The 18296-nt window shown below is 40.7% G+C and overlaps 1 protein-coding gene across 1 annotated transcript in view; it reads left to right on the top strand.

The window, feature by feature from the left end:
• The window catches only part of MOCOS (molybdenum cofactor sulfurase), a 206902-nt gene that overhangs the window by 174678 nt on the left and 13928 nt on the right, over positions 1 to 18296 (top strand). The window contains exons 9-12 of the mRNA XM_026841398.1: positions 6046 to 6208; positions 12254 to 12335; positions 16505 to 16629; positions 17235 to 17340. Coding sequence (XP_026697199.1) covers positions 6046 to 6208; positions 12254 to 12335; positions 16505 to 16629; positions 17235 to 17340 — 476 coding nt within the window. The remainder of the gene's footprint in view (positions 1 to 6045; positions 6209 to 12253; positions 12336 to 16504; positions 16630 to 17234; positions 17341 to 18296) is intronic.

Below are 18296 nucleotides of genomic sequence, written 5' to 3'. Positions count from 1 at the left end.
TTATGTTGGACGATTAGCCCAATTCCATGCTGGGGATGATGGTGTATGCTAGCATCTATCAGTAAAATCATGGTGTCCATGATTTCTTTCTGTCCTCCCCCTTCTAATTTGTCTCAGTAGTCAGAGATGGCCAGACAACTTCAGAGAATCAAGTTAGAAGCTATGTAATACAGTATTGCTTACTGCAGTGTACACTAATCTGTTTTACTTTGCAGTAAGCATCACTGGTTGCTTTCCTTCACTGTATTGGTTGCCTGAATATAGGTATTTAATGACATTTGATGACCTAACTGACCTCGTGCTGCTGTTCCACCAGGATGTGGATCATCTTTGAAGCCTGGATCATTTCTGCTAGCCTTGGGCAGACATCTCAGATGTAATCCAAGGAAGCCAAATCAAACCACTCTTCTAGTGTCTCACATGAAAGCAGAGCAGGCAAAATTTGCTTGAACTGCTCTAATTCAGTTGCTTTCACAGAATCATCTAGGTTGGAAAGGACCCTGGAGATCATCTAGTCCAACCGTTCACCTTGCACAGTTCCCACCTACAGCATATCATTAAGCTCTAAATCGACCCTAGTCTTGAACACCGCCGGGGATGGGGACTCCACCACCTCCCTGGGCAGCCCATTCCAACGCCTAACAACCCGTTCTGTAAAGAAATGCTTCCTAATATCCAGTCAAAACCTTCCCTGGTGCAACTTGAGGCCATTCCCTCTTGTCCTATCGCTTGTTACTTGGTTAAAGAGACTCATCCCCAGGTCTCTGCACCCTCCTTTCAGGTAGCTGTAGAGGGCGATGAGGTCTCCCCTCAGCCTCCTCTGCTCCAGACTAAACACCCCAGTTCCCTCAGCCTCTCCTCATAGGACACGTGTTCCAGACCCTTGACCAGTTTTGTAGCCCTTCTCTGGACATGTTCGAGTCATTCAATGTCCTTTTTGTAGCGAGGGGCCCAAAACTGAACACAGGAATCGAGGGGCGGCCTCACCAGTGCCGAGTACAGGGGTCAGATCCCTTCCCTGTCCCTGCTGGCCACGCTATTGCTGACACAAGCCAGGATGCCATTGGCCTTCTTGGCCCCCTGGGCACACTGCTGGCTCCTGTTCAGCCAGCTGTCAATCACCCCCCCCAGGTCCCTCTCTGACTGGCAGCTCTCCAGCCACTCCTCCCCAAGCCTGTAGCGCTGCTGGGGGTTGTTGTGGCCCAAGGGCAGCCCCCAGCATTTGGCCTTATGGAAACTCCTCCAGTTGGGCTCAGCCCATGACTCCAGCCTGTCCAGGTCTCTCTGCAGAGCCTCCCTGCCCTCGAGCAGATCAACACTCCCACCCAACCTGGGGTCATCTGCAAACTGACTGAGGGTGCCCTCGATCCCCTCGTCTAGATCATCAATAAAGATGTTAAACAGGAGTGGCCCCAAAACTGAGCCCTGGGGGACACCACTCGTGACTGGCCGCCAACTGGATTTAACTCCGTTCAGCACAACTCTCTGGGCCCGGCCATCCAGATAGTTTTTAACCCAGTGAAGTGTGCAATTGTCCAAACCTTGAGCAGTCATTTTTGCCACGAGAATGCTGTGGGAAACTGTGTCAAAAGCCTTGCTAAAGTCAAGGTAAATTACATCCACAGCCTTTCCCTCATCCAATAAGCAGGTTGCTCTGTCATAGGAGATCAGGTTTGTCAAGCAGGACCTGCCTTTCATAACCCCGTGCTGACTGGGCCTGAGCATCTGGTTGTCCCTCATGTGCTGCATGATGGTGTTTAGGATGAGCTGCTCCATCACCTTCCTGGGCACCAAAGTCAAGCTGACAGGCCTGTAATTTCCCGGATCATCCTTCTGACCCTTCTTATATATGGGCATCACATTGGCCAGTTTCCAATCTGTCAGGACCTCCCTGATCAGCCAGGACTACTGGTAAATGATAGAAAGTGGCCTGGAGAGTGTTCCAGCCAGCTCCTTCAGCACTCTCGGGTGTATCACATCCGGTCCCATAGACTTCTGTGTGATGCAGCAGGTCACTGACTGTCTCCTGGAGTGCAGGGGTTTGTTCTCCCAGTCTCTGTATTCTGGCTGTGGAGGCTGGATTTCATCAGTACAACTAACCTTGCTATTAAAGACTGAGGCAAAGAAGGCATTAAGCACCTGAGCCTTCTCCTCATCACTTGTTACCAAATTTCCTCCTGCATCTAGCAGGGGATGGAGACTCTCCCTGGACTTTCTTTTGCTACTGACATGCTTATAGAAATTTTTCTTGTTATCCTTGATTGCAGAGGCCAAATTAATTTCCAGTTGGGCTTTAGCCCTTCAGATTTCCACCCTGCATAGCCTCACATCCTCTCTGTAATCACTGTGAGTGGCTAGCCCCTTCTTCCAAAGGCTGTAAACTCTCATTTTCTCCCTGAGTTGCAGCCAAAGCTCCTTGTTCAGCCAGGATGGTCTTCTCTGGCATCGGCTTCTCTTAGAGCACCTGGGGACCGCCTACTCCTGAGCCATTAACACTTCCTTCTTAAAGAGCACCCAGCCTTCCTGGACCCCTATACTGTTCAGGAGAGTCTCCCAGGGGATCCTTTCAAGCAGGTGCCCAAACAAGACAAAGTCAGCCCTTTGGAAGTCCAGGATGGCAGTCCTGACCTCTCTAGGAATAGAGAACTCTATTATTTCATAATCACTGTGCCCTAGTCAACCTCCAACCTCCATGTCATCCACAAGCCCTTCTCTGTTCACAAAGAGGAGATCCAGCAGGGCACTTCTCTGGTCGGCTCACTCACCAGCTGTGTCAGGAAGTTGTCTCCCACACATTCTAGGAATCTCTGGGACTGGTCTCGTTCTGCTATGTTGTATTTCCAGCAGATGTCTGGGAAGTTAAAGTCACCCACAAGAACAAGGGCAAGCAATTGTGAGATTAAAATCAATCATTTCAATCATTTAACAACCCCTTCAGCCTCTGCAATAATGGCAGGAGACAGTCTGCAGAGGTCACATGCCCAAGTACTAGGAGTGGAAATGTCTATGTTTTTCCATGCTCATCTCAAGTATCAGTATTAGCAACAAACCAGTTCTGACTGTTTCATGCTTGTCTGTGATTCTGTCTAAGGCAGGGGACATAGGTTTTTTTTGTTGTTGCAACTTTATTTATTGGTGTTCTAGCAATGTGTGCAATACAGTAAGACAAAAACTGGAGAGGAAGTAGGGCACTTGACAGTGTACAGGGGACATACATGACAGGACAGGAACTCAGGTGTATGTATGATTCTTGTTACAATAGCAAATACCCAGAGGAAGGGGAAAAATAGGCTGAGGACCCATAGCCATGTGCTGCATCTCAGACTGGATCATTGTTTTGCCAATTATTAGGCCTAGCATAAAGAATACAGCCAGCATAAAGATGAACCAATAACCAAATTGTATTTGATACAAAAGGGTCAGTACATGGGTGAGCACTGGGGGTACAAATCAGTCAGATTATACATAATCAACATCAATCCCACTGACCCCAACACCACCACCACCACACAACCAACAGTGGGTGGAATAAATGATGAAATGCAGTCTCCCATAGAAGGGACAGGAGACAACCATCAACAAGCCAAACACATAATACCAAGGAAGCCACATACTGAATCTCTACACAGCCCACGTTTACAACAGCCAGACCTGACTGGAGCCCAGTTCCAGGGAGGCAGGAGGTCCTTCCCCAACAGGAAACTCCACAAACTGCATCCACCTCATAGACAGACACTGCCCCTTCCTGCAAGTGGTCCCAGCTTTTACCCCTAAGTGGGACACCTGACCTTTGGTTACTTAATGCAGACACCTGGGGCTCATTTACCCAATGGCTCTCCCCGCAAGGCCACGGCACCCTGGAGGGAAGCCTAAAGGCAAACTCACACCTCCCCCCCCCCTTTGTGAAGGGCTGTGGGAATCATCCATATGTCAACCTTCATTTGGGGCTTGGGGTTGAAACACCATCATTTCAAGCATTGAGTTACTTGCTGTTATTCTGGACCTGGACCCTCCAGGGGTATTTTGAATGGAAAGTGTAAATTATTTCTAGTTATCTGCTACCTAGTCAGCAGAGCTTTTTCAACAATGCCTATCCACATGTAACCATTAGCTGAAACTCTGATTAGAGAGAACTTGTTTTGCTCATAAGACCTCTTACCTTCAGTGAAGGGTAAGCAAACACTTAAGCTATTTCCTGAATAAGATTGCTGTCCTAAAGTGGAAACAAAACAACTAAATGTTACAATAGGGAGCTAGGAATCATTGTCTTTCTGCTCTTTTTCTGTTTTCTGTTCTTTTAGTTTATTCTGCTCATTATGTTTTGCACATCCTGTAAAGATCTGTTGGATCCATAGGAGGATATGTTACCAATTAGTGATCTTCTGTTTTGGAAGGGAGATTTCTTAGCAGGAAACTCTTGCAGCTCTCAGATGATCACCAGCTGTTCAACTGCATTTTATAATTTAATTATACAGGATGACAAAAAATACTGACCTCTCCCAAGAATAATTTCCAGCAAGGACAAAAGTTTGTTCTTCAGCTATTATTGCCTTATTTGGGCTGTGATTCCTCTCCTAAAAAGACAGAGCAAAGGTTCACATCATTTAGGTACTGGCAGTTTGAGGTGCTTGGACAACACAGTTTCAGATGACACTGTCAGACCTAAAGTTTCCATTTTTGACTGAATTTTTCATCCACACTTGCTTAAAAAACTGCCAAATATTATAATTGAGAAGGTTGATAAAATATATTTCTTATTTTTAAATTTTTTTCATTCATTTTCTGTATTTAATACAGTTGATAGTATTGTGGCCAAATTATTTAGAGTTCAGCTTTAATGCTTTAAGTTTTCAGTTTCAGAGTGCCTGCCTTCAGCTTTCTCTAGTCAGGCTGCCAGTGTCAGTCTACTGCTGCAGGCTCTTATAAAACCTGGAAAAGTTTATAAGAATAGGATACTGTGGTTCTGCAGGGTTTTGGATAAAGCGCATGCTAAATAAGAATGTGGTTTTTAATTAATCTAATGACAGCTTCCAGCCATGCTTTTCTTCAGAGCATCAGGCTGTGCTTGACATATCTTTTTCTTAATACTTTTTGCTAGTCTTTGGCCTGTTAATTCATGTGAGCTGCACTAAGCTTCTCTGCAAGAATTCAACAAAGTTCAGTTGTAGTTAACTTTTCTCTGTACTCAGCTGTGACTAGAAAGCATACATGAGTCGAAACAATATGTTTAAATGCCCTGCTTTATGTTAAAAAAAAAAATGGTATTAATATTTTAACATTCCAAAGGAGAAAGCAGTTATTAATATCACCCAAAGGCATTACTAAAATTGCTCTCTTTTTGGATTTCAAGATTACCATCTGTGTAGCATCAGTAACAGATGTTCTTTTCACCAGAAAAATATACATGAAAGCAAGGACAATATGCTTGTATGGGCTATTGAATGTAAAGAGTGTTATAGAAGTAATGGAAGAACAAATGGCAAAGAAGACAATGTGTTTTGTTGTAAGGGGATCTGGAGAAACATTATGCTCCTAGCCAAACCAGAAACCCCAATGGTGGAGGTTTTCTCAAATGGATTAACTGACAAACAGGTTCCAGTTTTATGAAAAATATGGAAGTTTTTTCAGAATTTTGAAGTTCACATTTTTCTTCCTTTTGTTCTGTTTGGGTTTGTCTTAATTCATACAACTCCTATTAAATGTCCATGATTTGTAAATGTAAAGAAAATTAGGGGGGGGGAATGAAGGTCCTGAAAATGGGTGAGTATAAAACTGAAAGCAGCTCTGAGTGTTATTTATTCTCATAGCTCTGTTAAACCAAAGTGTATGATAATATGTAACAAAATATAATCATTCCATTTTGTTTTGTCAGCCTTGTGCAGTATCTTTATCTTTGATTTGCAATTAAAGTTTCTCAGCTTTCACAAGTTTTCCTGATTTCAAAGTATTTCTTTAATGGTTCCTTTTCCCTCTCTTTTCAGCATGAATCTGTTAATTCAGATAGCATTTTCTAAACCTTAGTGTTCCTTTATGATGCTTTTCCAGGTTTCAGAATGGCCAGTGGGAAACCAGGGTTTACTGTATGACCGTAACTGGATGGTTGTAAACCAGAACGGAGTCTGCATAACTCAGAAGCAAGAACCAAGGTTGTGTCTTGTAAATCCCTTGATTGATCTGAAGAAAAACATTATGGTCATCCAGGCAGAAGGTTAGTAACCAGTATCTTTTTTTCCTCTTCACCGCTTGTGTCAAACTTCTAGATACCTGCATGCTTCCACCAAAGTATTGAACGCTGTGTATGCTTACTGACGCCAGGGACAAATTCTGCTACCAGCTGTGGGCAAAGAAAGCCTAGGCTGTAATATACAGCCCTGGGTAGCTTCCTAGCTTGTAGGCAGAGAGTAGACAGTGACTCCCTACATGCAATTAAGTGGATGCTCCAGGAAGGAGTAAGGAATTGACAGATGTGGAAATTTACTGATTAATCTATCTCTCCACATCATGAAGTCCATCGGCCTGAAGGGACTGCAAAGGTAAAGGAATAGGAGTCTAACATCAAACAGCCTGGCCAAAGACCTTACCATTTTATAGCTCTCCTCCTCCTTCCAGCTGTGGGACTAGAAGTGTAGTGTCTTCAGTGGAAATCAGCATGAATTAAAATAAGGACCAGACTTTATTTAGCTCAGTTAAATACTTGCACCAGCAGGCAAATATTTCATGATGTTTGGGCTTCTCTGGACTTATCAAAACCCTTTTTATTCTCTGCTGAGGATTAAAAAAAAGAAAAAATCTTATGGAAAGCCCTTTGCTACTTGGGGGTGCAAGTTATTTATTTTGCTAACAGTGCTGTTAGCACTGAACACTGAAACAGGTTTGTATTCCACAAAAGTCATTATTAATGCCAAGTTTGCATGTGTCTGAATGGTGTTCATGATTTCCCTTGGGTCTAACATTTACTCAGCCTGTATGTCTTAACCATTAATAATATATGTGCCAGCATTTTCAGTAGCTAGAGCAAAACAAGGGAATCGGTATTCAGATTTTTTACCCTTTGTTAGAAATCCATATGTGTGGATCTGTAACTACAGTCTCCATTCTGTTTGTGCATTACAGCTGTTGTCCTCTCCAGCTGTCTGAGTACTCTCCATAAAATTAAGTCTGACCAGTTGATTTCTTTTGTCTGGAATATATTTGTCAAATGTACATTTGGGTGCTTCCACTAGCCTTGTGTGATTTTTGTGTGTGTTTCAGATCCCAAACACAATCTAGTCTCTTCTTAGGGATTCCAGACTGGCTCATTGGCACAAATGTTGCTATTTTCCACTTTTCCCTTTATAATCTTGCTCTGAAAAGGTATGGTTAATTCATGTCAATTCTTTGTGTAGCACCTTGCACCTCAGATTTTTGTAGTACACTTGCATAGGCAGCCTTCTCTCACAACTTTTAAATTAACAAGTGCTTCAGAACTATTGCTAAAAATTCAGTTCTTTTCCATCTCTCTTCCTTTCTGCTGGTACCTCTTGCTCTCAGGCACAATGTGAAGTCTTGTTCAAACCTTCTCCACTTATCCTTCACATTTTCAGAGGTTCAGCTCTGTTGCGCCTTTTGATTGCTTTGTTCTGCTCTTCTAAGTGTGTCCTTAATTTTTTTCCTTGCTAATACCACATTGTTCAGACAAGTGCATATGCATTAGTATGTGTGCCTGTCAATAATCCCCACACTGACATACTTCAGAGAGTCAGGAAGTTTTCTCAGACAAAAATGACAGTCAAGGAGCCCGTTTCTCACTGAGATTTACAATCTCTTGCCGTAGTTAGTGCCAGGGTGAAATTCACCTTTAAATCCTACATTTTACTTTGTGTCATTCTTGGAGTTTTCACTGTCATTCACCTTTTTTCCTACGAAAGCAAGAACCATTTCCATCTAGAAACCAAGTCTAAGGATCACTTTTCCGCCCCAGCGTGATTGATCAGATCTCCAGAGTGCTCTAACAGAAACATGGTTGGCATTTATTTATAGTACAGCCAGCATGTAAGTGTGGAGTCATTTTATTCTTTGTGTAATGACTCTAGATACCAAAAATCTTAGCCCATAAGGTGGTCTGGGCCCTCTTTTTGTAATAGCCCTGCTATTTTTCACTCTCTTAGTGTACTTGCAGTCTGTTGTATTTTTTTAATGCTTGAGATAATGGCTCTCATTTGCTTGGGGAGACTATTCCAAAGGTTGCTGCTCATAAGATAGCACAGTGATGGGTACACATACGAATTGACAAGGTAAGACTGAGCAGATAAATCTGTAGGAAGTTGTTCCAATATTTATTCTGTTTTCTTTCCTCTTACCTGCAGCCTAAATGCATGATTTATTTGTTGATGTTAAATTTTTAATTTTTTCTTTTATCCTTTCACTTACATAGGTCATTGTTATATCTCCCACTTAAATCATTTTGTGGCAGACAAATTTAATTTAGTAAGTTGATTCTTTCCTCGAAAATCCCATGTTAATCACTGTTGCTTTTGTCACTACTCTCTCCAGCTGGTCAGTAGTTTGTTGCTAATGTAGGACCTGAAGCTGAATGCCGCATGTGTAGCTGGAGCAGCAAGCAGTGCAGTGAGGAGCAGTAGCCTTCTGATGAGCGAGACTGGTTGTTATGCAGCTCAGAGCCTTCACTGGCCTCCATCTGAGGCTTGTGGTATTTCAGATTTGTAGCACATAGCCTGCTGACTATAGTCACCTCCAGGGCTCTTCCAGCTTTGTTGCTTTGCAAGTTTCTTTCTCCCACTGGATGCCTCCCACCCAAACTGCCTTTCCTCAGCTACAGTAGCATGCGTCTTTCCAAGAGCAGTTTTGTGTCCTCCTACTCCCCCTCCCCACTCCCCGTCAGTTCCTCTGTTCTTCTCAGTGTGATGGGGACATTTTTGGTGGTGAGGAGTGGGTGCAGGAGGCAACAGTGGTGAAAAAAAGAGAGGCAGACCTTTACTGCACCTCTTGATCTGCTGAATGTGAAAACCCAGCAGCTCCCTGCTGGCCGGGTGACAACTGCAGTCAAGCTAGCTGCCTTCCTCCTGCTCCTCTACAAGGAGGCTGTAACCGCTCTGCTTTCTCTACCAGTTTCTCTGCTGTCATCTGTGCTAGTCTCATTGTAAGAGCAGGCTGTGGCAATGATCTCCAGCTAGAGCGTGCTTTGCTGTCTGGAGGTTTCTCTCTCCAGTAGAGAGAGCCTAAGGCAACCGTGCTGCTGGATTAGGTGCCCCTGGTTAGTACCTAAAACCCAGTGGGGCGAATCCCACATAGCTGAATTGTGCAGCATTCTTAAATAACATTTTGCTGTTACACCTTTAGTTTATGGAGAAGACTTTAGCTGTACCACTTTTAAAACATAATGAGTCTCTTCTCTCTCCCCCTCCAGGCACATGCTCTCCTCTCCCTCTAGAACTTTTCATTAGTGGAAAATTCGTTTATGGCTATTTTATTTCAATATGGTTTAATATTCTCTGTCTTCTCTGTCCAACAAAATAAAACTGTCAGCATGATTTAGTATGACAGTAACTACTCTAATAAGTTTTGCTGACTCCTCTGTGTGCTGAGGCACCACTTCACGTTCTTTCTTTAACCCCTGGGTGCAGCGTGTCTCCGTAGCCCATCTAACAACCAGCCTTGGATGGGCAGACCCACTGTCTGAGCCAGCTGTGTGATCCTGCCATGTCTGTGTGTATCAAGGACATCAGACAAGGCCAAAAGCTTAGGATCCTTCCCTGGCATGCCTACAAAATTATTTGGCTTGCATGGCAGCTGGGGAGCTCCAGGTATTCCCCTAATGGCTGGGTAAGGGGATAAGTGAGAGCAGAGGGAGAGGAAGGGCTTGTGCTTGGTCCCTCATTGGCCATACTTTACTTTGGTAGACAAGTGAGATTTTAATTTTGAGAAACTGCTTTTTGGAATTTTGTCCAAATTATTTTCTTGGGCTATGTAGATGTTAACAGGCATTTCCTATTCTTTTTGATGTCAAGAGTGTAACTAACCCTTGCTATCACAGGACTCATTCTGAGAAAATCGGTGTAACTTTAAATAAGCCTCTGTGGAGAAAGACAACTTCCTGTATCTCGACTGAACCAGTTAATGGTTAGGCTCTCAGCAATTTAAAGGTGGACAGGAGCAAGTTCCTTTATTTCTAGAAGCCGTATTACCTGAGTGGGAATCAAGGGAGATCTTGTTGTGCTGCTCCATCAAATACATGGGAGCACAGATTACACTGGTCTTGTTCCTGACTGACATAAAATTAAGCCAAACAGAATTTAGCTGAGAATACATTTCTGTAGAAGACTAATTTCTCTCTTTCCATTTTAGCTAACAAACAGCACTACTTTGGCGAGTTGGGCATTACTTTGCCACTGAACAGAGGGAGAAATTTTGAGTACTGTGGAGGCCCTTTAAAATATTGGAGTAGAAAGATGCTAGCAAAACTGAGCAACTAATTACACTTTATGGAGTTTATTGTGCCTTCAAATAAATGTTACTGCCAATAAAAATAATGGGAATTAAGTGCATACACTGATGAAAGAATATACATGAATAGTTTATATTTCAGTCTATTGAAATAACAGACCTCTAATTTTTCTCATTGACTGAAAATAGGAGCTATAAAGACAAGAATAATTTTTTTTATATTAATACTGTGAGCACATCTGTGAATTTTATTATCAAGCAAATGACCATGGAGAATGACAGCTTTTACATTTTAGTAACTGGCAATATTCTGCTTTATTTTTTTGCCTTAAGATAGAATAAAATTGTAATTAACAATGTTTAACTGACCTAAACATCACTGTAAAATGTGTACTGTTCAATAAAAATGTGATACACTTGCTGGTGTATAAAAGTAGGGCTTTATAAAGCCCTGAGACTCTATTTTAAGAAATTTTGTGAGCATGCCTTGCTTAGAAAATATTCCTGAAAGACGTAACAGCTGAGGATGCATACAGGATGAAACCTTTTAAACTGTTCTTTTCCAGAGGGAATGATGTTAATGATTAACTTTTTCAAAGTACAAGAGCATTAGTTCTCGTTTATAAGATGATAACATCGGCTTCTTTTTCAGGTTGCTGCAAGCAAGTTCAATGCATTTATTACACATGCTTTATTTTCCTAAGTGAACCTAGCTTCTCCTCCTCTGTCGTTGCTTCTGAAGCATACTAACATCATTAGCTAAAAAAGGAGTAGACGTCTTTCTGTATTGAAAACTCAGGTGGAACAGAGCTAACAGTTGGGATATAGTGAATCTGAACTACATTTCTTTATTTTTCAGAAGAGAATAAAACAATTTGATTTCACCATATCACAGAGCTGGTAGAGCTTGATTCTCATTTGCATTACAGTAATATACACAGGAAGTAATGAGTGAAATTGAAACATGCTGATATAAAGCTGGAGTACAGGAGATCAGTCTTTGCTGGTTTATGTGGCAGTATAATGGAAAAGAGTTGGATTCATTGCAGCCACACAGTAAAACCCTTTGTTTATTGTTTCAGATTATTGCTTTCAATTAACAGAAAGAGTACAGCTTTGCTTTTAGTACTAGTAAGCCACAGTAGCCTTTCCATGTCTTTGGCTTGTTCTGTTAAAGATAAGTATGGAAGAACCTGTTAACACAGATCATTACCAGATATTCTTCATCTAGTTTAAACTTTGAGATGGATAGATGGGAATAATTCATTAGTGGTTTCCATACATTTTATCTTTAAATTATTGTCGTTTTATGATACATTATATTTCTCTCCTTGAACAGCCTGTGCTTATTTTTTCAAACCCCCTTCATCTTTCATCTTTCTGATCACTCCATCCCACCATTCCAAAAAAACCCCAAACCAACAGCGATTAACCTCATCTCCTGATTTGCTGGAGGGAGCACAACAGTGGTAAACTCATCCTTTCGACAGAAACCATGACTGAGGCAGTAATTCTCTGTCAGTTTTGTTGCCTGAGATAAACAGAGAATGAAATTACTCAAAGCTGAAATTGTATATTCCTTAATGTGTTTTGGGTACGAAGGTCATCTGTAGCCTTTGCTCTTTGCATTATCATTTGGAGCCACCTGCAGGCAGAGAATATAATTCTAGCAAAAGGAAAAGATTTTTGTCACATGAATTTGAGAGGCTGCTGTGATTGCGAGCAGGTGCAAAGATAAGAATTTTTTCATGACGCTATGTTTCTGCATAAATGTGGTTTTTTAAACATGGTTTACTCTCTGCTCATCTAGGCATGGACCCAATATCTGTATCACTAGAAGAAAATACAGGAAAAGAGGCTGTTACCTGTGAGAGTAAAGTCTGTTCACACAGGTGAGTAAAAGCAGAGAGGAATCAAAGCTGAAAATCACTGCTATGACACTCAGGACATGACTGGATGGACACACAGAAGTCATTAAAAAAAGGGGGGGGAGGGAAAGCAATTAATGATTTAGTGGACCAAGAGAAGACAGATTTAGACAGGTAATTTGACATGCCCAGCATGGCTGGTAGAAAACACCAAAAATAAAATTTAAAAAGGTTGAGAAGGACAGTACAAGAGACTGTGATGATTTGGCACTCACTTGAATAAGGGAGATCTTTGTTTTACTTGCTGCAAGGATGAGAAAGAGGAAAGGTGTCCCCAGTTACTTCCAAATGCCAAGTGGGGGCCTCAGCAGGACTCTAGAATTCAGTTCCTTCATTTGACAGTAATGATGCTGGCAACTTTGCACATTTCATGCTGTGTGGATTCAAAATTGCTAGAACCCACCGAGAATATAAACAGCTTCCCATATTTACAACCCTTTTTAATTTTGTTTTGACCACCTATGTTGATCAATGTCCCCTTAACAATCTTGGGAAGATTGCAGGTGAGTATGTGAAATAACAGTAACTCTAATCAAGAGACATACCACTTCAGTGAAATACAACATTATGCATAAATTAATTTCCTATCAGTGAACTTAAGTGTTTATCCATCATATTTTCTAAGTACTTCCCAGTCTCATTAAGTTTTCTGAGTGGCAGTGTATCAAGTGCCTTCCTAAAGTATATTTGCATTATCTACTACAGTCTCTTGGTAAGTCCAACTAAAAGACCTACTTACAGATTTATATCTTTTTTTAACCAAGGTATACTAATTCTTTGTAACCCTCTACATTTACTTGTCTGAGGGTAACACATAAGGAAACCAGCAGAAGACCTGGACATTTTCCCCATGGAGCCATGCAGGAAATGATCTTCTCCTTCTTTACTAGTACCTATTCAGATGATAAAGATGATCTTTTTCTCAGAAGTGTATTTTCCTCAGGTAGTGGAATTATCCGAAGAGTCATTTGTTTAAACCATCTGTCCCACTTCCCTTAGTGTTGACTCATCCTTAGCCTCCCCATGGTTAGCCCATCTATTACAGGCTGTAAAATAGCCTAGGTTATCTTTCTCTCTGTGTGCATATAATTGGCTGCCATACTATTTATTGTAGCTTGTCTTTCATGTCACTGACTCTGTAATTTTTAATATATGAAACAGGAAATTTTCATGGGAAACTGCTTAGAATTCTGAGGAGGAAGAAAAGGATGAAATGACAAAGGAGGAGGTGCGAGACAAATTGCACAGAATGGACTGTAATTAGCAAATAAACAGGGCAGGAAGTAAGGCAGAATGAGTGGACAATGTTGATGAGGCTCCCAGACTGCTCAGAGATGCAACAGCGCTGATGCCAGGGAGCAGGGGAGCCTCTGGGGCCAAAAAATGGAAAAACAGTGGTTTACAGTAGGACAAGTGATTTGTGGCCCGGGGTCTTTTCTGCCAAGTGTCTGAGGTGAGCAATGGGACCAAAAGTCTTTGTTAAAAGGCTTTTATTCAAAAGAAACCTCCACTGAAGGCATTTTCCACTTACTAATTCTGCTCTTTGATGCTGTGATTTCACCCAGTTCAGTTGGTTTAGGTGGTCACTCTGAATTTACAGAGATGGCTGAGCATAGCACATGATGTAGAATCTGCAAGCAGTCACATGAGAAAGTTTAATTTCAGAGCAGCCACGAAAGTTTAATGAGCCCAAGTTTGCCATGTGAAGCAATTCATCAGTGTTAGCCTTCATCTCAGCAGGGGCTGTCCATGGGCAAGTGCCGCTCACATCAGAAGGACATGTCTTTCTACTATAATATCTAACAGTGGACAGAAGCAAGTAGAAGCTAGTGATGTTAAGGTTATTGATGTTGTGGAAGACCCTAAATGCTCAAGGTTATTGCTCTACTGAAATAGTCAGGGACACATCCTCCTCTTGACAGACCACAATATGAAAGAGATCAAAGGAAGGGTATCAGTGGTGGAAGAAGACAAAGGTAGTTAAAACCAAGGTGAACTGAACCTGTTGCACATAAATGTATGTATTTTATCCCTTGGAATCAATATTCAGACTTCAGCTGTCCTTGTTTCTTCTTCTATAATAATTACCTAGCTAGAGGGACCAGCTGTAACACACTGAAGCTGAATGACATAATGAGTGGGGAACTCAAGGCAAACGTCAAGTAAAAACTGAGAGAACTAGGCCCTCCTTTATAAATTGCCTGACATATGCCAAATGAAATTTAATGCTGATAGATATAAAGTAATACTCAACAAAAATAAACATAAAGCAGAAAATGAGTAGAATTGAGCTACAACAGAAAGACTTTGAATAAGACCTTGAAGAAGGTGATGGTACTTGCTCAGAAAATGATCTGGCGATAAGGGAAAGCAATTTGAAAACATAGCAGTCTTGGAATACGAAAACTACACAGTGACATTTGATGAAAGACAAAGAATGCTCTGTGTGCCTAACTCAGCCACTGAGACTCAAAATGGTAAGCAAATAAAAAAGAGGGCAAAACTTTGATTCTGATTTATACAGTATTAAGCTTTAGCAGGCTGCTAGAGGTCGTTGGCTCGGGAGAAAATTTAAGTACCCCTAGCACCTCTGAGGGGCAAAAAATATTTGGGTAATTTGTTTCACCTGTACTGTTACCAAGAAAGATTCATGCCTTCTCTTTAGCAGCTTTCTCCCTAACAGAGCGACCAGCAAGAACACCAGAACTGCTCAGCTCAGACTATAGAATCCATGTGGACTCTCGCCTTTTGTCCATTGTTTCTTGCCACAGTGCCTACATTTCATAATACCAGAGGTTCATTTCAGCTCTAGGACATCACTGGCTAAATGCAGTTGTAGTTGGCATCCTTCCAGTCTCAGAGTGGGGAGAGGATACAGAGCTGCACCACAATCAAAATTCAGAACAACCACTGAAGAGATACCTTATCCCTGCAGGATCAAATCTCTTTCATTTCACTTGTCCTGGCTTTCTACCTGTGTAACTCAGATGAACCAACAAAGCATTTCGTAAAGCCAAGCCATGTCTCTCTATCCTAGGGCTTAGCATCTTTTGCTATGAGGAGCTGTTTTCTTGTTTTCACAGAGCAAGTGGTCTCCATGCAAATCAGTTTCTTTGACTGGATAGGACAAAAAGGTGAGCAGAGGACCACTGCTACCTCAGTTTCCTTACTTCAAGAATCCTGCCTAGATTGCCACAGGAATTTGCATTCCTCGTATCTGTTTATGCCATATAAATATTAGATGTCAGTCAAATCTCCTTTTGTAGTCAATAAAGAGAATTAAACACTCTCAGAGTAAGAGTCATCACATCCTGAGGTCTAATATAGATGGGAACTACTTCTTTCAGTTATCTGTGAGGAGAACCCAGATAATTACTTTAAGATTGATGTTAAGATTACTCAGGGCTGTGAAATCTGATGGCAAATAGGATCGCTTCCCAGTGATCTGATCTGTGCCCTTCCTGAACCAAGAGAGGTGATCTCAAAATCCTTCTAGGAGAGATTACATCCAGGTAAAGAAGGCAAATCTATTGCCAGCCTTGCAGAACTCACTAGACAGTTTACTAGTCATGGAAACCGTCTTTAGATTGAGAAATACCTGGGCTCTGCTAGTGGAGCCATGCTTTTATGTGGAGTGTCTGTACTAACATGAATTAAATTAGGAAATTAACATCATTCTACCTGGTGAGATCATTAAAAATTACACACAGTGTGGCACAGTGGGGAAATCTTAAATTCAACTCAGATTAATCCTCTCTGTTTTACTAAGAAGCACAGACCAGAGACTAACTTTTTCGTAACACTGTATTGTAATATTGTAATACGAGCTACCAGTTACTGTACTTCAGAATCAGTGTCTCGAGTGTTACGATTCCTTTATTCTATAGTAATTTTCTGTATAAAACTAAATTACATCTCATGAATATTAAATTCAAGACACAGAGTACAGTTGAGGAAGTTGGGAGATAAAATTATGCAGAGCTTCACATCTCTTTTTTATCACTCATCAGAGAATACAAGTTCTGTATTTTGTATTGGAAGAAGCAGAATAAACATTTCGTAATTCATCTTCAGTTTTGCAAATTAATGCTTGGGCAATCAAATTTTGCTAAGTACCTCTTTTCTTATAATAGGGTAAAAACACATGATTGTGGAGATGGAATTGCTGACTGGTTCTCTTTGTTTCTTGGTCATCCATGTCGCTTGATAAGACAAAGTTCAGACATGAAAAACAGGTCTCATCGGAAAACTACAAAAGGTATGTTTTCATTCTTAAAAAATTGTGATTTCTCACTTAGTAAGCATCAGGCCCATGGACTTCTTACTGACTATATAATTACCCTGATAAAGGGTGAAAAAGTCATTCAATATTGATCTAGTAGGTTTCAGAGGGTTAATTTCTACCCAAACTGTGTTTATGCTGCCCTTCTACTTGTTACATTTTGTGAAAATGTACAGATAACCAGTCTTGGGATTTTTATCATGACCATGATTTTGTCTGGAAACTCAATAATAATTTTGAAAAATTACCATGAAAAATCTATAAACAAAGAATTTATTCTTAGACTAAATTTCATTATAAAAAGGATCAAATTGAAAGAGATCAAAAATAGATATTGCTCTTGTAAATTGTTTTACAAATTTGGTAAAATCTCAGCTCTATCTCAGTTTCTAAATGCATTGCATTATTATAATTTACAGATGTGAGGGGATTCTTGGAATCTTTCCTTAGTGTCTGGAGCTGAGTGAATAATTTTTTAATGAGAATAAATTAGAGGTCAAAGGAAGGATGAGGTGAAATTGCTAGTATAATCTTCCTGATTTTTAACAATCATTTTAGAATCTTGGACTAATTTTTTTTAGGTTTGTCATCTGCTACAAACATCTCACTCTCTCTTGTGAATGAAGCACAATACCTCCTGATAAATGTAGCAAGCATTCTGCAGCTGAAAGAACATGTTTCTGCAAGGTAAGATTCTTCTGTCTCCAAATGTCTCTCAACAGTCTTGGTTTTCAAAATCTAGCCATAAGATGCCGATAGAACTGTTTTATCTAGAAATTTAGAGATAGTTGCCGTTCAACATTCAACAAATATATAGGTACTAAACTGCTATAATTATTTATTCCTGTATGACTTCTGAAAATTTGGATTAAATGTTTGAACATAATCTGTCTGCCAGTCTTCTTTAGGAAAACTTGAACAAAATTCTTGTCAAATGATTTGATGGCAGGAGATAGTTGGGAACCAGCCAACTTCTATATGTGGGAAGAACAAAGATAATTAGGTTTTCTCCACACAAATAATCTGGCAGGTGAAAATACAAAATCTTGCTGCTTGCTTACCTATTTCTTTCCTATGGGAAGGATTAAGATTTAGAGCAAACATTCACAACAGAAATATTTTTAAACTACTTGCAGGACTGGATTTATTTCATTTCTTAATTGAATTTGGCTTTACTTGTACAAAAGTAGGAGATAGAAGCAGCAAATGAAACACTGAGCCAGCCCACAGTTCAAAGATAAGGAACCTATTACCAACTAAATTTTCATATACTGACAATAGAAAGTTGTTTCTTAAATGTAACTAGGACAGGCTCAAATTCCACAGAAAATCTGCCCTTAAGGCCTCTATCATAGCAGTGCATCCCACAGCCCCAGCATTTGTCTCTGAGCTTCATTTTCCTATTTCACCAAACTTCCCTGCTTCTGCTTAGAGTCATCTCCCCTCTTAGTCACGCACCAAACATGCTCCCTGCATTGAAATTCCTGTTTTGAGTAGAGAAGAAATATATATATATATATATATATATATATATATATATATATAGCTGTAGGAGGATACGTATATAGATTCAGTATTTAAAACCACTGACTGAATGAAGTATCGCTACAGACCACTGGAGCTTGCATTGCCTGAGGGTTTTC

The sequence above is a fragment of the Athene cunicularia genome (genome assembly GCF_003259725.1).
Source record: "Athene cunicularia isolate RWA chromosome 2 unlocalized genomic scaffold, athCun1 chr2_part1, whole genome shotgun sequence".
NCBI classification, from domain to species: Eukaryota; Metazoa; Chordata; class Aves; order Strigiformes; family Strigidae; genus Athene; species Athene cunicularia.
This window is presented reverse-complemented; position numbering and strand designations above follow the sequence as displayed.